This window comes from Dermochelys coriacea, chromosome 11 (genome assembly GCF_009764565.3).
Source record: "Dermochelys coriacea isolate rDerCor1 chromosome 11, rDerCor1.pri.v4, whole genome shotgun sequence".
NCBI lineage: Eukaryota > Metazoa > Chordata > Testudines > Dermochelyidae > Dermochelys > Dermochelys coriacea.
This window is the reverse complement of record NC_050078.2, coordinates 69,346,546-69,361,789: the sequence shown is the minus strand read 5'-3', so window position 1 is coordinate 69,361,789 and position 15,244 is coordinate 69,346,546. Positions and strand designations below refer to the sequence as shown.

The 15,244-nt window shown below is 41.5% G+C and overlaps 2 protein-coding genes across 3 annotated transcripts in view; one reads left to right on the top strand and one right to left on the bottom strand.

Annotated features, from left to right (window-relative positions):
- The window catches only part of BARD1 (BRCA1 associated RING domain 1), a 63,706-nt gene extending 57,784 nt beyond the window's left edge, over positions 1 to 5,922 (top strand). For both annotated transcript variants that reach the window (XM_038422419.2, XM_043505702.1), the window contains 2 exons: positions 3,361 to 3,458; positions 4,186 to 5,922. In XM_038422419.2, coding sequence (XP_038278347.1) covers positions 3,361 to 3,458; positions 4,186 to 4,518 — 431 coding nt within the window. In that variant the 3' untranslated portion in view covers positions 4,519 to 5,922. The remainder of the gene's footprint in view (positions 1 to 3,360; positions 3,459 to 4,185) is intronic.
- The window catches only part of VWC2L (von Willebrand factor C domain containing 2 like), a 127,915-nt gene continuing 115,960 nt past the window's right edge, over positions 3,290 to 15,244 (bottom strand). The window contains exon 4 of the mRNA XM_043505703.1: positions 3,290 to 3,754. Within this exon, the coding sequence (XP_043361638.1) occupies positions 3,735 to 3,754 (20 nt within the window). The 3' untranslated portion in view covers positions 3,290 to 3,734. The remainder of the gene's footprint in view (positions 3,755 to 15,244) is intronic.

The following is a 15,244-nucleotide window of genomic DNA, read 5'->3' as shown; positions in this document are numbered from 1 at the left end:
ATCTAGGATTTAGAAGTTTGAAGCAGCAACTGACATTCCCGTATTGCTGAGGATTCTAGTAATTTTCACATTGCTTCCCATACACAGACAGGAGCAAGGTACAGGGGATTAGAGAAGAGACTTAATGACAGCTGTTCAAAAAGCATCTAAGCACACGTGGTTCTGTAAAACTGTCTAGCCGTGAGTTGTCGAATATTACAAGACCAATGACTTAAAACAAGTTCTGCTTCAGCATCGTTATAGGATAGACTTTCTCAAGTAGTGGAAGCCTACAGTCATATTATCACAAATATCACTCCAAGAAGTGGTATATAACCCTAGTGAAGTCAACTCACTTAAAATGTCTGCATTTGAAAGATTTTCATCTGTGCACCAATAACTTATGCCCAAGACTTCTTTCCATATCTGTAAGTGTACAGTTACATTGTGTGATTCTGATAAAGTGGAGGTTAAAATGAATGAGATGAAAAGTCTTCAGACAAACATTTATTAGTGGGGTGTGTGTGTGTGTGTGTGTGTGTGTGTGTGTGTTACTTTTAAAAAAAAATACTTAGCACTAATTCCTGTAACGTTTCTAACTGAATGTTAGAGCTTAGTGAAAATGAGATAGTTAACATCAGTATCCTCATCACTATCTTGGTTAAATGTTCTCATGGCAGTTAAAAATTAAACCATTACAATGACTGCAATTAAATTTTACTGAAAGGATTTATCAGTGGAGTTGCCTGCCTGAAATGGGGAGACATATGTATGCAGAGAAGATTTAATGTACTTTGCATTTTCTGCTAAAATAGATGCCTTTTACCAGAGTTAGTCACTTTCACGATTTAAAGTTCAGTTATCCTCAGGGAAGTAACTCTGTAAAAAGATAACATAATGTTCCATATTCATTCTGCTTCCTCTGTTCTCTCATCAAATTTGCTTTGTTTACCAATGCCAGTACTACAAGCTCAAGTTGTCATTTCAAAATCAAGTTGTGATTAATCTAGCCTTGTAAAGTCACACCTTCCTTAGCAAGGATCCTGGAATTTGAACTTTGCTGGCAGATTGACTGATGCATGAAGCAGAATAGCATAAAGCCTGTTCTCCCAAAAGGTAGACTGGCTCTGCACTGCTAGCAAATAGCCCAGATTTGTTGGTAACCCAAACAGAAAATGTGCAGTTGTCATTCTGTTTTCCTGACCAAAGCCACTCTTTTTGAAAAATATAAACTGATACTTAAACATTAATAGTCTGTTTTTTCAGAGGTGCTGTGCACATGCAACTTTCATTTACTTTATTGGAGTTGTGGGTGTGGAGCACCTCTGAAAATTGAGGCATATATTTTAATATGCATTTTAAATATAGGAACTTTTAATATACTTTTTTTACTAGAAAAGTACATTTGTGGTGATCTGTACATAATGCAGGGACCAGTCCTGTTTTCAAAGCTAGATCAGGTAGTACATTTCTCCTTTTAATTATAAGTAATACACATTAACATCCATGCATTCTTGAGAGGAGGGGGAAAAAACCCAACCTTAAGGTGAAATCCTATTGGGATTTCCTTCTGTCCATGTGCAGTGGTATCAATGTAAGGGTTGTGGAAGTCGTTTTAAAACTATGGTTAGTGCTTGAGTTATGAAAACCTTTGAAATATTTTGTCAATATTTGCTGCTCTGGATGTCCAGTAAATATGTGATTTCTTCCTTTTCCAGAAAATAAGTGTCTTTTTGGTACCCTTTTTAAATTTTGTACAGGTTCATGTTAATTTCCCACAAAGGAATTGAGCAGAACACGCACAGATTCAGGCTGGCATGCATAGATGAGAGAAAAAAAATGTAGAAAACGTAGTGTTGTGGCATCTAGACTAGGCCTGTAGAATTTTTGACCTCCCCATATACGGGAGGCCCTATTTGCAATCACATATATAAGCACAACTTGCCTCATCCAATTATCATTTGCTTTCATGTAAGCAAATAGCTTGGTGAGTTTTTTTTTTATTTATAACTTGTTTTAAAATTCAAAAATCAGAATGGAAATTAAAATCAAACTGATCAGTGGCCTGTTGGAGCACAGTTGGGCTTTCAGGCTCCCTGGGGTTGGCACGAGCTGGAAGATCTCTCTCTCTTAAGGTTCAGTAGTGCCACCCATCACCATAGCACTGTCCTTCATAGACTTCATGGAATCTCGGGCTCTTCTTCCTTTGGGGGCTAAAAACTGTAAGTAGGGCTGGGTTTTTTGTTGTCCTGGTTGAGTATTGGTTTTATTGGTTTCAGATTTTAGGATGGGTGGCTATAGTGGAGTATCAATATTGTGAGTACTACTGAGCCAATGCACCTTTTGATGGCTGTTAACAGGTTTTATTGATCTTCTTTCAAAAGCAGCTTCACAGACGTGTATTCACGTAGCATTCACACTTGTGCACCTTTAAAACTCTACTCAAAAGCAAATAAATTGGTGAATCTGAAAGGGAAAAGCCGAAGTTAAGGTATTTGGATGTTTCTTGATTTCAAACATCAACTACAAATGACCTGTTCCTGTTCATTTTCATTAAAATGGGAATGAAATGTGATTCCTTATATTAGTAATGCAATACAGAGTCAGCTTCTTATTAGCTTATATCCAGCCCAGGTCAGGCACTTGCTATCATCTGATAGCTGTTGGTTGGTTTCCAAAATAAGGTTATTTAAGGGGCCAAATGATCAGCAAAGCAGTAGTTAGTTCTGACATTTTAAAATGTCTGTTAATGACATTTCGGAGTTCATGCCCAATGGAAGTAGTAGGAGATGGAGTTCATACTCGTCTGTCATTGTTTCAGGCAGCTTGAAGACCTGATGCAATTTTGTCTGTCTGATTTGTATTTGGAAGGTTATCTGTGCAATCGTGAGAACTATGCATGATGATTGGGGGGTTTCCCCCCCTAATTTAAATGAAAGCTTAGATTCTGCAGCATGAGTGTCCAGCAGAGTCACTTAAATATATCAAGCAGGCCCAGTGTATGCTGTGGATGGAATGTTTGACGCCACTCACCTACAGTATACTACTGCAGTACCTATTCCATCTAGGAGTAGGATTTCATTTTCCAGGGGCGTCAAACTAGCATCTTTCAGAAGCACTTCTATAAATTCACTTCAAAGAGATTCTTAGAAATTGGCTGAAGTGGAATCTCTTAGTCTTTGATGTTGCAAGGATTCCCACATATGTTTAACTTGATATGATAGGAATAATCCCTTTGACTTCAATGTAACTATTCACAGTATGTAAAATTAAGCACACATGTAGTTCTTTGTTGAAATGCGGCCTGAATATATGAAGTATTCCTGTGAGTTGCAATAACAATGCTATGCTCTGTTGCCTTGACATGTGTCCTAATTCCAGGGGTGAAGGCATGTTTGCAAAGAAGAATTCATGAACAAGAGGAGAAGTATGAAATCTGTGGTGGCCCACGAAGAGGCAGACTCAACCAAGAACAGCTGGTAGCTATTTTTTTTAAGTGATCTTTTATACCACTGCCCTCTGTCACATGTGTGGATAAGAGATTTAATACTTCAGTGTGCACTTACTCAGGTGTTTTTGTGAGTGGTTATTGAATTTATTGTTAATGATTGTCACAAACTGTTAATGGATATCTGACTTGTATTCCCAAAAACCTTGCCAAAGCTTCATAGGGAAGTCTGTGTCATTATGCAAGAAGTTGCATGAAAAACAAAGGCTGAAGTTTCCACTAGGATTCTCCAGTCCAGTTTCAGTTGCTACTTGGAAACACTCCCATCTAAAAGGAAGGAAAAATATTGTAATTATTTTTCATTCAGTCTAGGTCCATCCTATTTTTTTTTAACTAACATCTCCTGATTTAAAAGGACCGATAGCGTGATGTGATTTTATCACTTGTATTGTTGTAGCACCTAGCAACCCTAACCAAGACCAGGGCCCTATTGTGGTAGGCACTGTATTAACAGAGCACAAAGGTGTTTCTTGCCCCAAGGAGCTTACAGTCTTAGTAAATGCCTTTCAGAGACTAGCTTTGATTGGTTGGAAATATATATTGAGGTTTCTAGAAACTGGAATGGTAACTTGTTGCACAACTTAGCCTATATTTTCTGATGCACCTATTGAGCTAATGCTTGTTCCTTTGACTTCCCCATCATATGCAGAGCTGTGGATCCCTGCACTTATTCTATTTCTTGTTTTCTTTTTTCTTAGCTGCCTAAGTTGTTTGATGGTTGTTACTTCTATTTTTGGGGAACTTTCAACCACCACCAGAAGAATGATCTCATAGAGCTGGTTAAAGCAGCAGGAGGACAAATCCTCATTAGGCAGCCAAAGCCAGATAGTGACGTGACACAGACCATCAACACAGTGGCATACCATGCCGAACCTGGTTCTGACCAGAGTTTCTGCACACAATACGTTATCTATGATGTGTCTTCTAAATACAACCCAGATAAAATTCGCCAAGGCAAAGTCTGGATGGCCCCCTCCAGCTGGCTTATAGACTGTGTGATGTCATTTCAGCTGTTACCTGTTACAAAGTGAATATCCCAGCAGCATGAACAAGTTTCTCAAATGACCTCCGAGCCTCTTGAGCAGTTGGAACACACTGCTAGGCAGTCTAGAATCAAAAGCTAAAACTGCTCTTCATTATTCACACTTAAAACCACAGTAGAACCCATTAATGACTGGGAGACTCACTATGCATTGCTGAATTTTGTGAATAAATGAGCAAGCAATGAAAAATAAGGATAATGCATCAAAAATGTAGTTTGTTAATTTGACACAGCTAATTTTCAATTGTTATATTTCAGCATACTAATATATGTTCCATATAGTATTTTGTAATTTATAATGAAGTCTTTGTAACATGAAACCTTTATAACACCCTTCATTGTTCAAACCTTCCATTCAAAGTGGATGAAATCACCATTTCTTGTGTGATGTGTAAATTAACAGCCTTCTACTGTAAGTATCACATAGTCAGATTTCCCTTTAAAGCCAAGAATTAAAAAATAGGATCCTAAAGTTAAATGCCTAAAACCATACTTCAGCATGTGCCTAATTTCACTGAGATCTGAGGTAGCTGTGTGCTCAGCACTTTTGAAAATGAATACAGATTTAGGAGTCTAACTTCAGACTCCTAAGTGGTATTTGCAAAACCACCTAAGTTACTTAGGACAAGTCCCATTAGACATTCAATAGGATTTGTGGTCTTAAGTCACTTGGGCACTTTTGAAAAATCCCACCCCTATATTTAAAAATCTTGACTTAACCTACTCTTAATGTTTCGCAACAGCATATGAGTCATTATCAAAACTCATTCCACTTTCATACCTGTAAATATATAATTTAAAAAAATCCTAGCAAAATAGCATCTCATTTAAGATGTGATTTTTTAAAAAAAAGTCAGATTTAAAGAGTCAGATTACAGATATCGTCAGAATTGTTTTATCCATGCCTACAAATGGTATTTGTATTACACATATCACTGCTATCATAGTCTCTTTAATGGGAAAACTGTGGCACCCACAAGCATAAAATCATGCCTTTTAGAAAATAGAGTTTTTATTAAAAATTTATCCTGATTGCATTTGCGTGAAATTTGACATTTTACATATTTCGTTCTAATCACTGATTTTTATTAAATCCTTTATTGCTTTCATAATTGACCAGAGTTTATGTTAATGTCTATAATCTTGCTTTTTTTCAATGTATTCGAATGGCTTGTGAGGCTTTCATCCTGTAGGTTGCATATGGTATAATATCGTGACTTGGAGCCGTGTGATTGTAATGATTGCTATGTGATGATGATGGCTGTGTGATGGGATTAAGCCTTCGTGTTCGCATTTTGTATTGCTTGTAATAAAACTTACGGTGCCAATGACTTTAAAATAATTTATTACGTAAGTTTAGCTGCAGAATAAATATGAAGCTTGTACATAACAAGAATTTCAGAATTATTTGCATAAATTCCTGACACAGCAGCTGAGCGCAACAAAGATTCTGTCTGTGAGAGACTCGCTCTCTTCTGGGGGAAGGACAAATGATTTCTTTTCTATAGCCATTGTCACTGGGGATTGTAGGCCATTTCTATTATTCTCCATGGAACTCTTCGTGAAGCGTTGCTTTCTTCATAGATAGTACAATGGGTAAAATTTTCAAAAGCGCCAAAGTGACTTTAGGAGCTGAAGTCCCCAGGATGTAGATCTCTTATTTATCCTGGGTAGCCTGTGGACTGTCACCATATACTAAAAGCAGGTCTCATGCACTTGGCTTTGTGTGTGCAAGCGTGCGCACAAATTTCACTGATTAACAGAATAAGTGTTGCAAACTGCTGATTTCTGTGAATAAGCAAATGACGTGAGTAAACACTACAGAGGTGAACATGTATCCGTTTGTTTATTTTGACACCTGTAGTTAACAGCGAAATATCAAATGTAAGTAATATACTATGGTATACTTCATAACAATAAGACTCATTCATTGCTGCTGTCATGGAGCACAGCTTTACACCAACAGGGAGTTTAACCCTTTAAGAATTTACTAATCTAATCATTCTCCTCAGAATTTTAAGTGGAGAATCCACCATTTGGGGAGGGGTAGGGGAGCTGCAAATTCTAAATCACACACATGGGAATTAAGGACTGAATAGAAGTGAGATTAGAAACTATAAAGTTGCCACAACTCAATGTCAGGGGACAGAAAAAAAGCCACATCCTCCTAAGTTTATCTGGTTTGCTCACAAGTGGACTTTTGTGTTTTTCTGAACTATATCACATTTCCAAGACGAGTTTCTATGAAGTGCTGCAAGAACCATATAACATCAGACTGAGTATTATCTAGTCTTATCAGCAAAACGTACAAAAGTCATAAACTTGGGCCCAGATCTTGCAAGATTTTCTCTGCAGTCAGACCCTTGTTGATTTCAAGGGGGCTCTGTGTAGGTACCAGAATCTGCCTATAGGAATAATTGCAGGATCAGGGCCAGTTTTAGGGCTAGAAGATGGAATAATTCTGTAAAAAATAAATAAATATATTTGACACTACACAAGAATTTTTTAAAATCCGCTAAGAGAACCAATATAGCAGTATTCACTTCGAGTGTTTCAAGTCTAGTACTTAGTACAGTTTACATTTACATTGTTAAATTTTTTGACTTGCTGCTTATTTCAAAAAAGTTGTACCCTCACATTAATTTCATTTGATTTCCAAGTGCTTTGGTTATTTGATTCCATAGGATGACCTGGTGAGGTTACTGCTACAAAGGGAATTATTTATTTGATGTAGACAAAGAATCAAAGATGCAGATGTTCAGATTTCACAAAAGTTAGGATTCTCTAGCTTTACTTCTGTAAAAGGCCAAACAAGGGCACGCCTAAAACCCCTTTTGAAGCATTTGGGGCCAGTTTTAAAAGTTTGAGCTTCCTGGTTCCGAATCTTGATTGCAATCCACAACTCTTACTAATCCATTGTAAACAGGTGTGCCATTGATATACATTGTAGCAGAGAAATTCTTTGTGTTAAGGTTAAAGTCCACTTTCCTGGTTTGATAGTGGGTGGGATTTTTGCCCAACAATATTCCCTTATTAAAATGTGTAGATTAGTAATGTAAATGTTATGGGACTTACTGCCTGTGAATGAGAGGAAGTTTAAGACTTTACGTTGGCTGGTCGGCATTCTGATTTATCTGAAACTATTAATGTCCTTGGGCTGTGTCTACACTACACGCCACTTTTGGCAGCGTATAGTGTACATACCTGTGCAGCCCCAACCTTCCCCTCGCAGCTACTAATAACAGTGTAGCTTGTGAGGCCCGGCTAAAGACCCACTTGAACAGTGTGGGTATGTATGGAAGTACGTGCCCTATACAGCTCTCTGCTCCCAATCTACACCACCATTTTCAGCATTGTAGTGTCCTGCTGCTTCCCTGCTGCTGGAGCATTTCCCTGCCACAGAAAAAGAATCTCCCAGTGGGGGAAAGCTTGGGTGGGAAGAGGCAGCTGGGAAAGGCCGAGCCTTTCCCCATTGCAATTAAAGGAGCTGGCAGCAGGGAGCTACTGAAGCTTTTCCCTGCTGTCTCTCCCCGCCATAGCTTTCCCTGGGTACATGTAGCTACACACTGCAGGATGGGCACAGCCTGCTTCTCACTGCAGCAGATAGCTTCGTGTACACATAGCCTAGATAATGCCCTAGACTTTGGGAAGCCTGATGTATTTATTGCAATAAGCCTTGCTGGATTTTATCTACCTGTCTGTTTGATGGGGATGGTTTTAGACCAGATTTTCCTGTTTGACTCAGACATTGGGTAGTCTAGGTAGTAATGGGGGTAGTGTTTAACTTTACTTACAGATCACAGTAAACAAATACTTCTGTTGGAAACTATGTAGCCGTCTCAGCTGGACATGGGTTTTTGGTCTTGGGGTATGCCAAGGATGATCATTTGGGGCTTTTGCCTGCACAGCTGATGTGAGGAGGGTTTGTATTTATAAACAACAAAATGAGGAGGAGAAGGAAGGTTGGTCTTGTGATTAAGGTACTGGACTGAGAGAGAAGTTCAACACCTGTCTCTGCCACAGACTTGCTGTGTGACCTTGGGGAGGTCACTCAGTCTGTTTGAGATGAATTTCCCCATCTGCGAAATGGAGAGAATACTGCCTCGCTGGGCTGTTGAGGATAAAATCATTAATGTCTACTGGTTACTCCTGTAATGGTAATGAGGCCTTTACAAGTGCTTAATCAGCAAAAGCTGGCCTAAAGAGGGGCCCACGGCTGAAGGCTTCATGTGGTGACTGAAGATCACACAACTCTGTATCTCCCCAGGCATGCCCATTCGCTACCCGTTTTTCCGGACATGCTCTAGAGAAGGGGCAGGCCCAGAAGCGTCATGAGACTGCCAACTTCTCAGTGAGTAGTGCTTGCTCCTATGTGTGCCTGGGTAGCACAAGTCTGCTAACACTTGCACTAGAGCACAATAACCTGGCACTCCCTGCTGTTTGTATTACCATGGCTCAGCTGAGATGGGAATCCAGCTGTGCTAGGTGCTATCCGAACACAAGGGAAGAAACAGTTCCTGGTCTTGCGATCTAAATGGACAGTGGTAATGAAGGGAGGAGGAGTAGCAGCCCCCTTTTACAGATGGAAAATTAACGCACTGTGAGACCAAGTGACTAAAGGAAGTCTGTGTCACAGCCAAGAATTGGAGCTACATTTCCTCAATCCCAGTCCAGTGTCTTAACAAGAAAGCCAACCTTCCCTGAAAAGGGTCAAAGCCTTTTTTGATCAGAAGTGTCACTGCAAGGTAACCAAAGAGGCTCTGGTGAGACTGCTGCAAACAGCCTGCTTGGAGCAGAGGACTAAAGGTCTATATGAAGCCACAGATATTGTAAAACTAAGTCTTAGAGTGTGTTTATTGACAAGAAAATATGAGTAAAAATGTCATCTCACTACTTGCTGCACGTTTCTGCTTCCAGTGCTTCTGATTCATAGTGGCTTACTTTCCTGAGGGGGAAAAAGATCAGTTTATTACTGCCAGCACTGTTGAAGAGCAAACTGAATTCTATCATATCTGATGAATCAACAAAATTGCCAGCTAAATTCTGATTCCCAAATCTTCATGGTTGGGGATGATGTATGAAGCAAGCACCAACACAGCTTGATTTTCAAAAAGCTGTCAACCAGTGCTAGTGGAGGTCTTGTTTGGACTTGGAAATGGAAAAAATCTCACGTGGAATTTACTAAAGCAGAATAACTGCAAAACACCCATGTCCCATTTGTCCCATCTCGCTCTTCTCACCATTCACCAGACTTTAAAGAAAAATTGCAGCTGAACAGAAAAGGGATTTGCATCCCTGTATGTAATCATGGAAGAGGAGTGAATTTTCTGAGACAGGAAGTTTCAGGTCTTAAATATCACTTTAAAAACTATAATTGGACAACTCCTTGACAGCCAGGTGATGTTGGGTCGGATATAGGCAATGTATCTTTGGGGTCTCAGTGATTTTAACAGCAGTAGTACTGGAACTTCTACATTTCTGCAGCTACTTGGTTAATTTAACAGTTGTTTAACTAGTGTTAAATAACCCTTAAAGCAGGAGAATGTGCTGTATATAACAATTTTGAAAAATCTCCTACCTTCTAGTTATTCCTTTGGGTGCAGCTCAACCTAATTCTCAGCAGGAGGTGTAATCTGATGAAGTAGCGGTGAAATGTCAGATCCTACTATGAAAGACAGAGCAAGACACCAATGTCTTCACTGAAGTCAGTTGCCAAAGCAGTGATAGATAATGGGCTTGACTGCTATGCATTGCAATGTTATGCAATATGGATTATAACGTTTTGCAACCATTGAAGTCAGAAGCATGGCCCATGCATGCTTAGCAGCTGTGGTAAATTAACCCTCCTAAGCTAGTTAGGTGCAAGTTTAGGGAGTTCAGCCTGGCCTAGATGTCAGATCACAGCTGAAAGGTGCACGTCTGATATCACTTCATCGACATGTATGCTGCTTCCTCAATTCTTACGTTGGATAGTTATCACTTATTATAGTAGTATTCTAACGTGCTCAACCAAGAGCAGGGCCCCCTTGTGCTAAACACTGAATAAACGCTATGACCCAAAGAATAAACACTCTCTGACCCAAAGAATTAACCAGCTTGTAGTGAGGTGGAGTGGCCTCCCGCTGAGCTGGAGGGGGAGGGATGACCGCCAACGCACTACACAGCTAAATAGACAAGACAGACAAAGAGATAGGAAGAGAAGCATAAAGGTCATGTAGCAGAGCCAGGAACACAACCTAGGTCTCCTGGTTCCCAGCCCAGTGCTCTGACCACTATACAGTTGTCCCATAATTAAACGCTTTCCATTCTATTGTGTTTGCTTTCAGAGAGTGTTTTTGACTCCATTTAGTTCTTCCAGAAATCAGTGTGCCACACTGAAGTTGGGCCACTCTGGATTAAATTCTGTAGCAAAATTTTAATTTCTGTTTCAGCGTGAAATAAAATCCAAAGGTCTTTTCCAGAATGAAATATTAATATGGATAGCATAATAGGAGATTGTGTTATCTACATTAATATTCAATTCAATACCAAGGCCTCTGGTTTGGAGTTATTTTTCCCTCATTTATTTTGTGCTGTGGCAGCAATGTGAATTTTTCATGCTGCTGATAACACCTAACTGCATTGTAGTGGTGCCAGAGGAGGTGGAGAGATTGGCAGCCGGGAGCCAGGCACCGTTGGAGGGACGGTTTGGCAGCTAAGAGCAGCATCGTGCTGGGCTGCAGATCAGTAAACCAGACAGACTTGCCCAAGGTCACGCACTGAGTGAGGCACCAAAAGCAGGAGTTCCAGCTGTGACTCCTGTCACCACGGGACACACCCCTTTAGAGGCACATCCCATGGCCTGAAGGCAAAGCCCCTTGACATGAGTGGGAGTATTTCCATTGAATTCTTTTGGATCAGGGTCTGGCTCCAGAAGCTGTGACTATTGGCTGCTGTTAGTGAGGAAGGTAATCAATTCAAGTACCATTGATTGGGCAACAAAGATATATTGTGTTTAAGCCATCCAGAGCTCCCATTGAACAGTTTCCAGATTGTGTTTTAAACTCCACCAACCCTGAACAATTCTTTTATGGCCATAGGCAGAAGGTTTAATAGAGAAACTGTCATTAACACAAGTGTTAATTTAATTTAACTGTAGCGAGGAGGCTACAATTAAAGGCTAGGAGGGTCCCCCCACCCCCAAGCCATCAGATTCCCAATTCTTTGCTTTTAACACACTTGTCAAACACAAAGCAGTAAAACCATTCAGGCATGAAATCACACCGAGCCATTGTTTTCAAATGATGGCCTGCCATGGAAGACCATTTCCAGACATGGCATTTTTAGAGAAATTGATTGGTGAAAGATATCTTAACTAGCACAGTGAGAAACACAGGAAACTTCCTGACCAAATAAACCCCATTCAGGCTCTTGGACATAGACCCAATTTTCCAAAGAGTTTAGCACCAATTTAGACCCCTAATTAAGGGCCAGATTTTCAGAAGTGCTCAGCAACACCTGTTGCACTATTTATGGCCAGATTTTCCAAAGAGATCAGCACCCAATATTCTGGGCTCTTTGGAAGATCTGGCCACTTTTTTTTGTGCCTCATTGGGACCTTAAACTCTTTGGAAAAGTTGCCCCAGTGTTATGGGTACTGAGCACTTGAAAAATCAGCCCTTAGGGAGCAATCCAGTGCTCAGTGAAGCAAACAGGCTTAGATTGACAACAAAGAGTGTTGGATTGCCCCTTTGAAGGTGTTCTTTTGGAATTTTGATTCTTTTGGTCATAAATATTAGGAGTGATATTTCAAGGTCCTTAGTATTCTCATCTCCCATTGAAATAGATGGGAGCACCACGTGAGAACAGACCCGGTATGTTGATGTTTAACTGATGATTGTTTCATTTCCCCCAACCCCCAATACATTACTCAGGTGTCGAAGGTGTTTTCCAAGTCAAACTTTGTGTTTTACATGAAAATAAGGGGATTGCAATCCCTGATTCTTCTTCTAGTAGATGCAGCCATGTATTCCACTTAGGTGTGTGCGTGCCCAGCACACCGGAGAAGGATAATCTTGCATAGCAGTAGTCGTAGAGGGGTGGTGTTCATGCTTCATGGCTATCGTCCCTCCCCTGGCTGTATGAGGCAGTGCTGCCCTGACCCCACTCAGTTCCTTCTTACTGCCTGTGGCTGGAGTCAGAGCTCTGTGTGATTTAATCTCACAATCCTCCATCTCAGTGATTTTTTTCTAGTTGTATATAGTTAGTGCCCTAGTGTGTGTTAGATTTAGAGTTAGTTGTGTATTTCCCTAGGGATGCCCTCACCAGGGTTTAAGCATTGTCCTTTGTGTCTGTGGGGGGGAAGTGATTCCCAGCATTCCCCACATGCGGCGCTTGCTCTGCTTGGGCAAGGCTCGTGTCAAAGAGTAATGTTCGATGTGCATATCAGTCATGAAACAGACTCAGGTGGCTAGAGACCTTCTCCTAGAGCAGCACCTGCTCCTACAGACCATGTGTCCTGCTTCGGCACAGAGGCCTACATTAGACCGGAGGTCGCCCTCAGGTTCTGAGAGTGCTACTGTTTTGCACTCTGGACCTGGCACCTCACCAAAGAGACAGTGGAGCCATTCCCCATCGAGGAAGTGGTTGTATAAGACCAATTGTGACCACTCCGTGGCTCTTCTGCCTCCTCCGGACAGTATATGGATTGGTGTGGTGTTAATGCTGGCATACAGATTAAAGTAGGTCCCTGTAACCATTCCCACTTAGGGAAGTGCCCTGTGGGCTATCTTTACAGCTTGGAGCATTCTGACGATTGACCCATTTGCTACAAGGGACAACAGGAAATGCCATCTGTTCTGCTCTTGAGAGGGCCTTAGTTCAGGCTCCCTCTCTGATGCCTTCCATCTGCGCTGGCACGTGGAGTTCCTGCACATTTCCCCCCCAAGCCTGATCATTCCACAGGTCAGCCTCCAGCTGAAAACGGATGCGGCCAAGCTCATCCTCATTCCCCAGGGATGGTGAAGGCAGAGTTAGTTCTCTGACCTTCTCATGCTGTCAGTTCAGCCTCTCATACCCTTTCTTCTCCATCCTAACCTACTCTCACAGAATCACGGTCATACCTTGCATCCCGTGCTCAGGTCCTTGCATCTCCCAGTGTGGGTGCTTTGTGGTTGAGTGAGGAGGAAGGGCATTGCTTGACAGCTGTCCAACAGGTTCTACTTAGTAGTAGAAAGCCCTCTCCCAGAATGACCTGTACAGCTCAGTGGAAGTGGTTTTCAGCGTGGTCGTTCGTCTGCAGAGTTCAATTGATGATGGTGTCTACCCAGTACATCTTGGAATACTTGCTACATCCTCAGTCTGCAGGCCTTGCGCTCAGCTCACTGAGAGTGCATCTAGTGGCAATTTCAGCATTTCACCCTCACTCTTGGAAGATCAGTCTTTTCCAATGCAAGATTTCTCATAGACCTTCTTCACCTCCATCCACCAATCCAAGAGCCATTCCAGTGTGAGACCTTAACGTGGTCCTGGCGGCCTTAATGGAACCGCTGTTCGAGCCTCTGGTATCTTGTCCCTTCCCGCTTTTGTGTGAGAAACGTGCATGCCTGGTGGGAATAACATCTGCAAGGCGGGTCTGTGAGCTGCAGGCTTTGATGGCACGGCTTCCCTACACACACTTCTCTAAAGAAAAAGTAACTTTATAGCTGCACCCAACTTTTTGTCTAAGGTGGTCTCATGGTTTCATTTGAGCTAGGTGGTATATTTGCCTGTGTTCTTTCCTAAGCTGCGTTCATCTCCAGAGGAGCAACATCTCCACACTTTAGACGTCAAGTGATGTCTAGCCTTCTAGCTGGACAGGACTAAACCATTTGGTGCTTCTCCTCATCTGTTTGTCTCGTATGCAGATTGTATGAAAGGGCAAGTGGTCTTCACCAATGATCTCTATGTGGATATCATCTTGTATCAAGACTGCCCACAAACTAGCTTTGACGGCACCTCTTCAGTGGGTGCGAGCTCAAGCAATGTCAATAGTTCCTCAGTGACATCTCAATATGGGACATCTGAGGACTGCCACATGGTCATTGATGCATACGTTCATGAACCATTATGCTACTACCACATCAACCAGAGTGGATGCAAGCATTGGGTGGGCAATCCTGCAATCCTTGTATAGACAGACTCTGAGCCCTGCCTCCTGTGGGCGCTGCTTGTGAGTCACCTAAGTGCTATACATGGCTGCATCCACTAGAAGAAGAAGAAACGGTTACTTGATGCAGACGTGTTGCGCAACCCATCCTCTGTCCCCTCTGCATTGGAGTATAGTCTCAGGGCATTCAGTGAAAAAGAACTGAAGGGCAGTGCAGGGGAGCTGCCTCATGTAGCCAGGGGAGGGGCTATGGCCATAAGGCATCAGCGTGGCCCCTCTACGGATATTACTAGGAAAAATTCTCCAACTCTGGTGGACTGGGTGCATGCACACCTACGTGGATTACCCATCTGCATCACATCTTGAAGACCCACCGTTATAGTAAGTTACCGTTTATTTCTATTATTGTATATGATTTATTAGGAAAGGATTTATTTCTTTGTGTAAATAATTGGTTGCAGACAACTTTAATAGAAGAAAAGGAAAGTCTTGCAGGTGGAGCCAGTGGTTTTAAGTATGAACTAAAAAGGAAGGAGCTGATCCATGCAAAATGTCTGTTACTTTCCCTGTCACATGCCCTAAAGAGTGA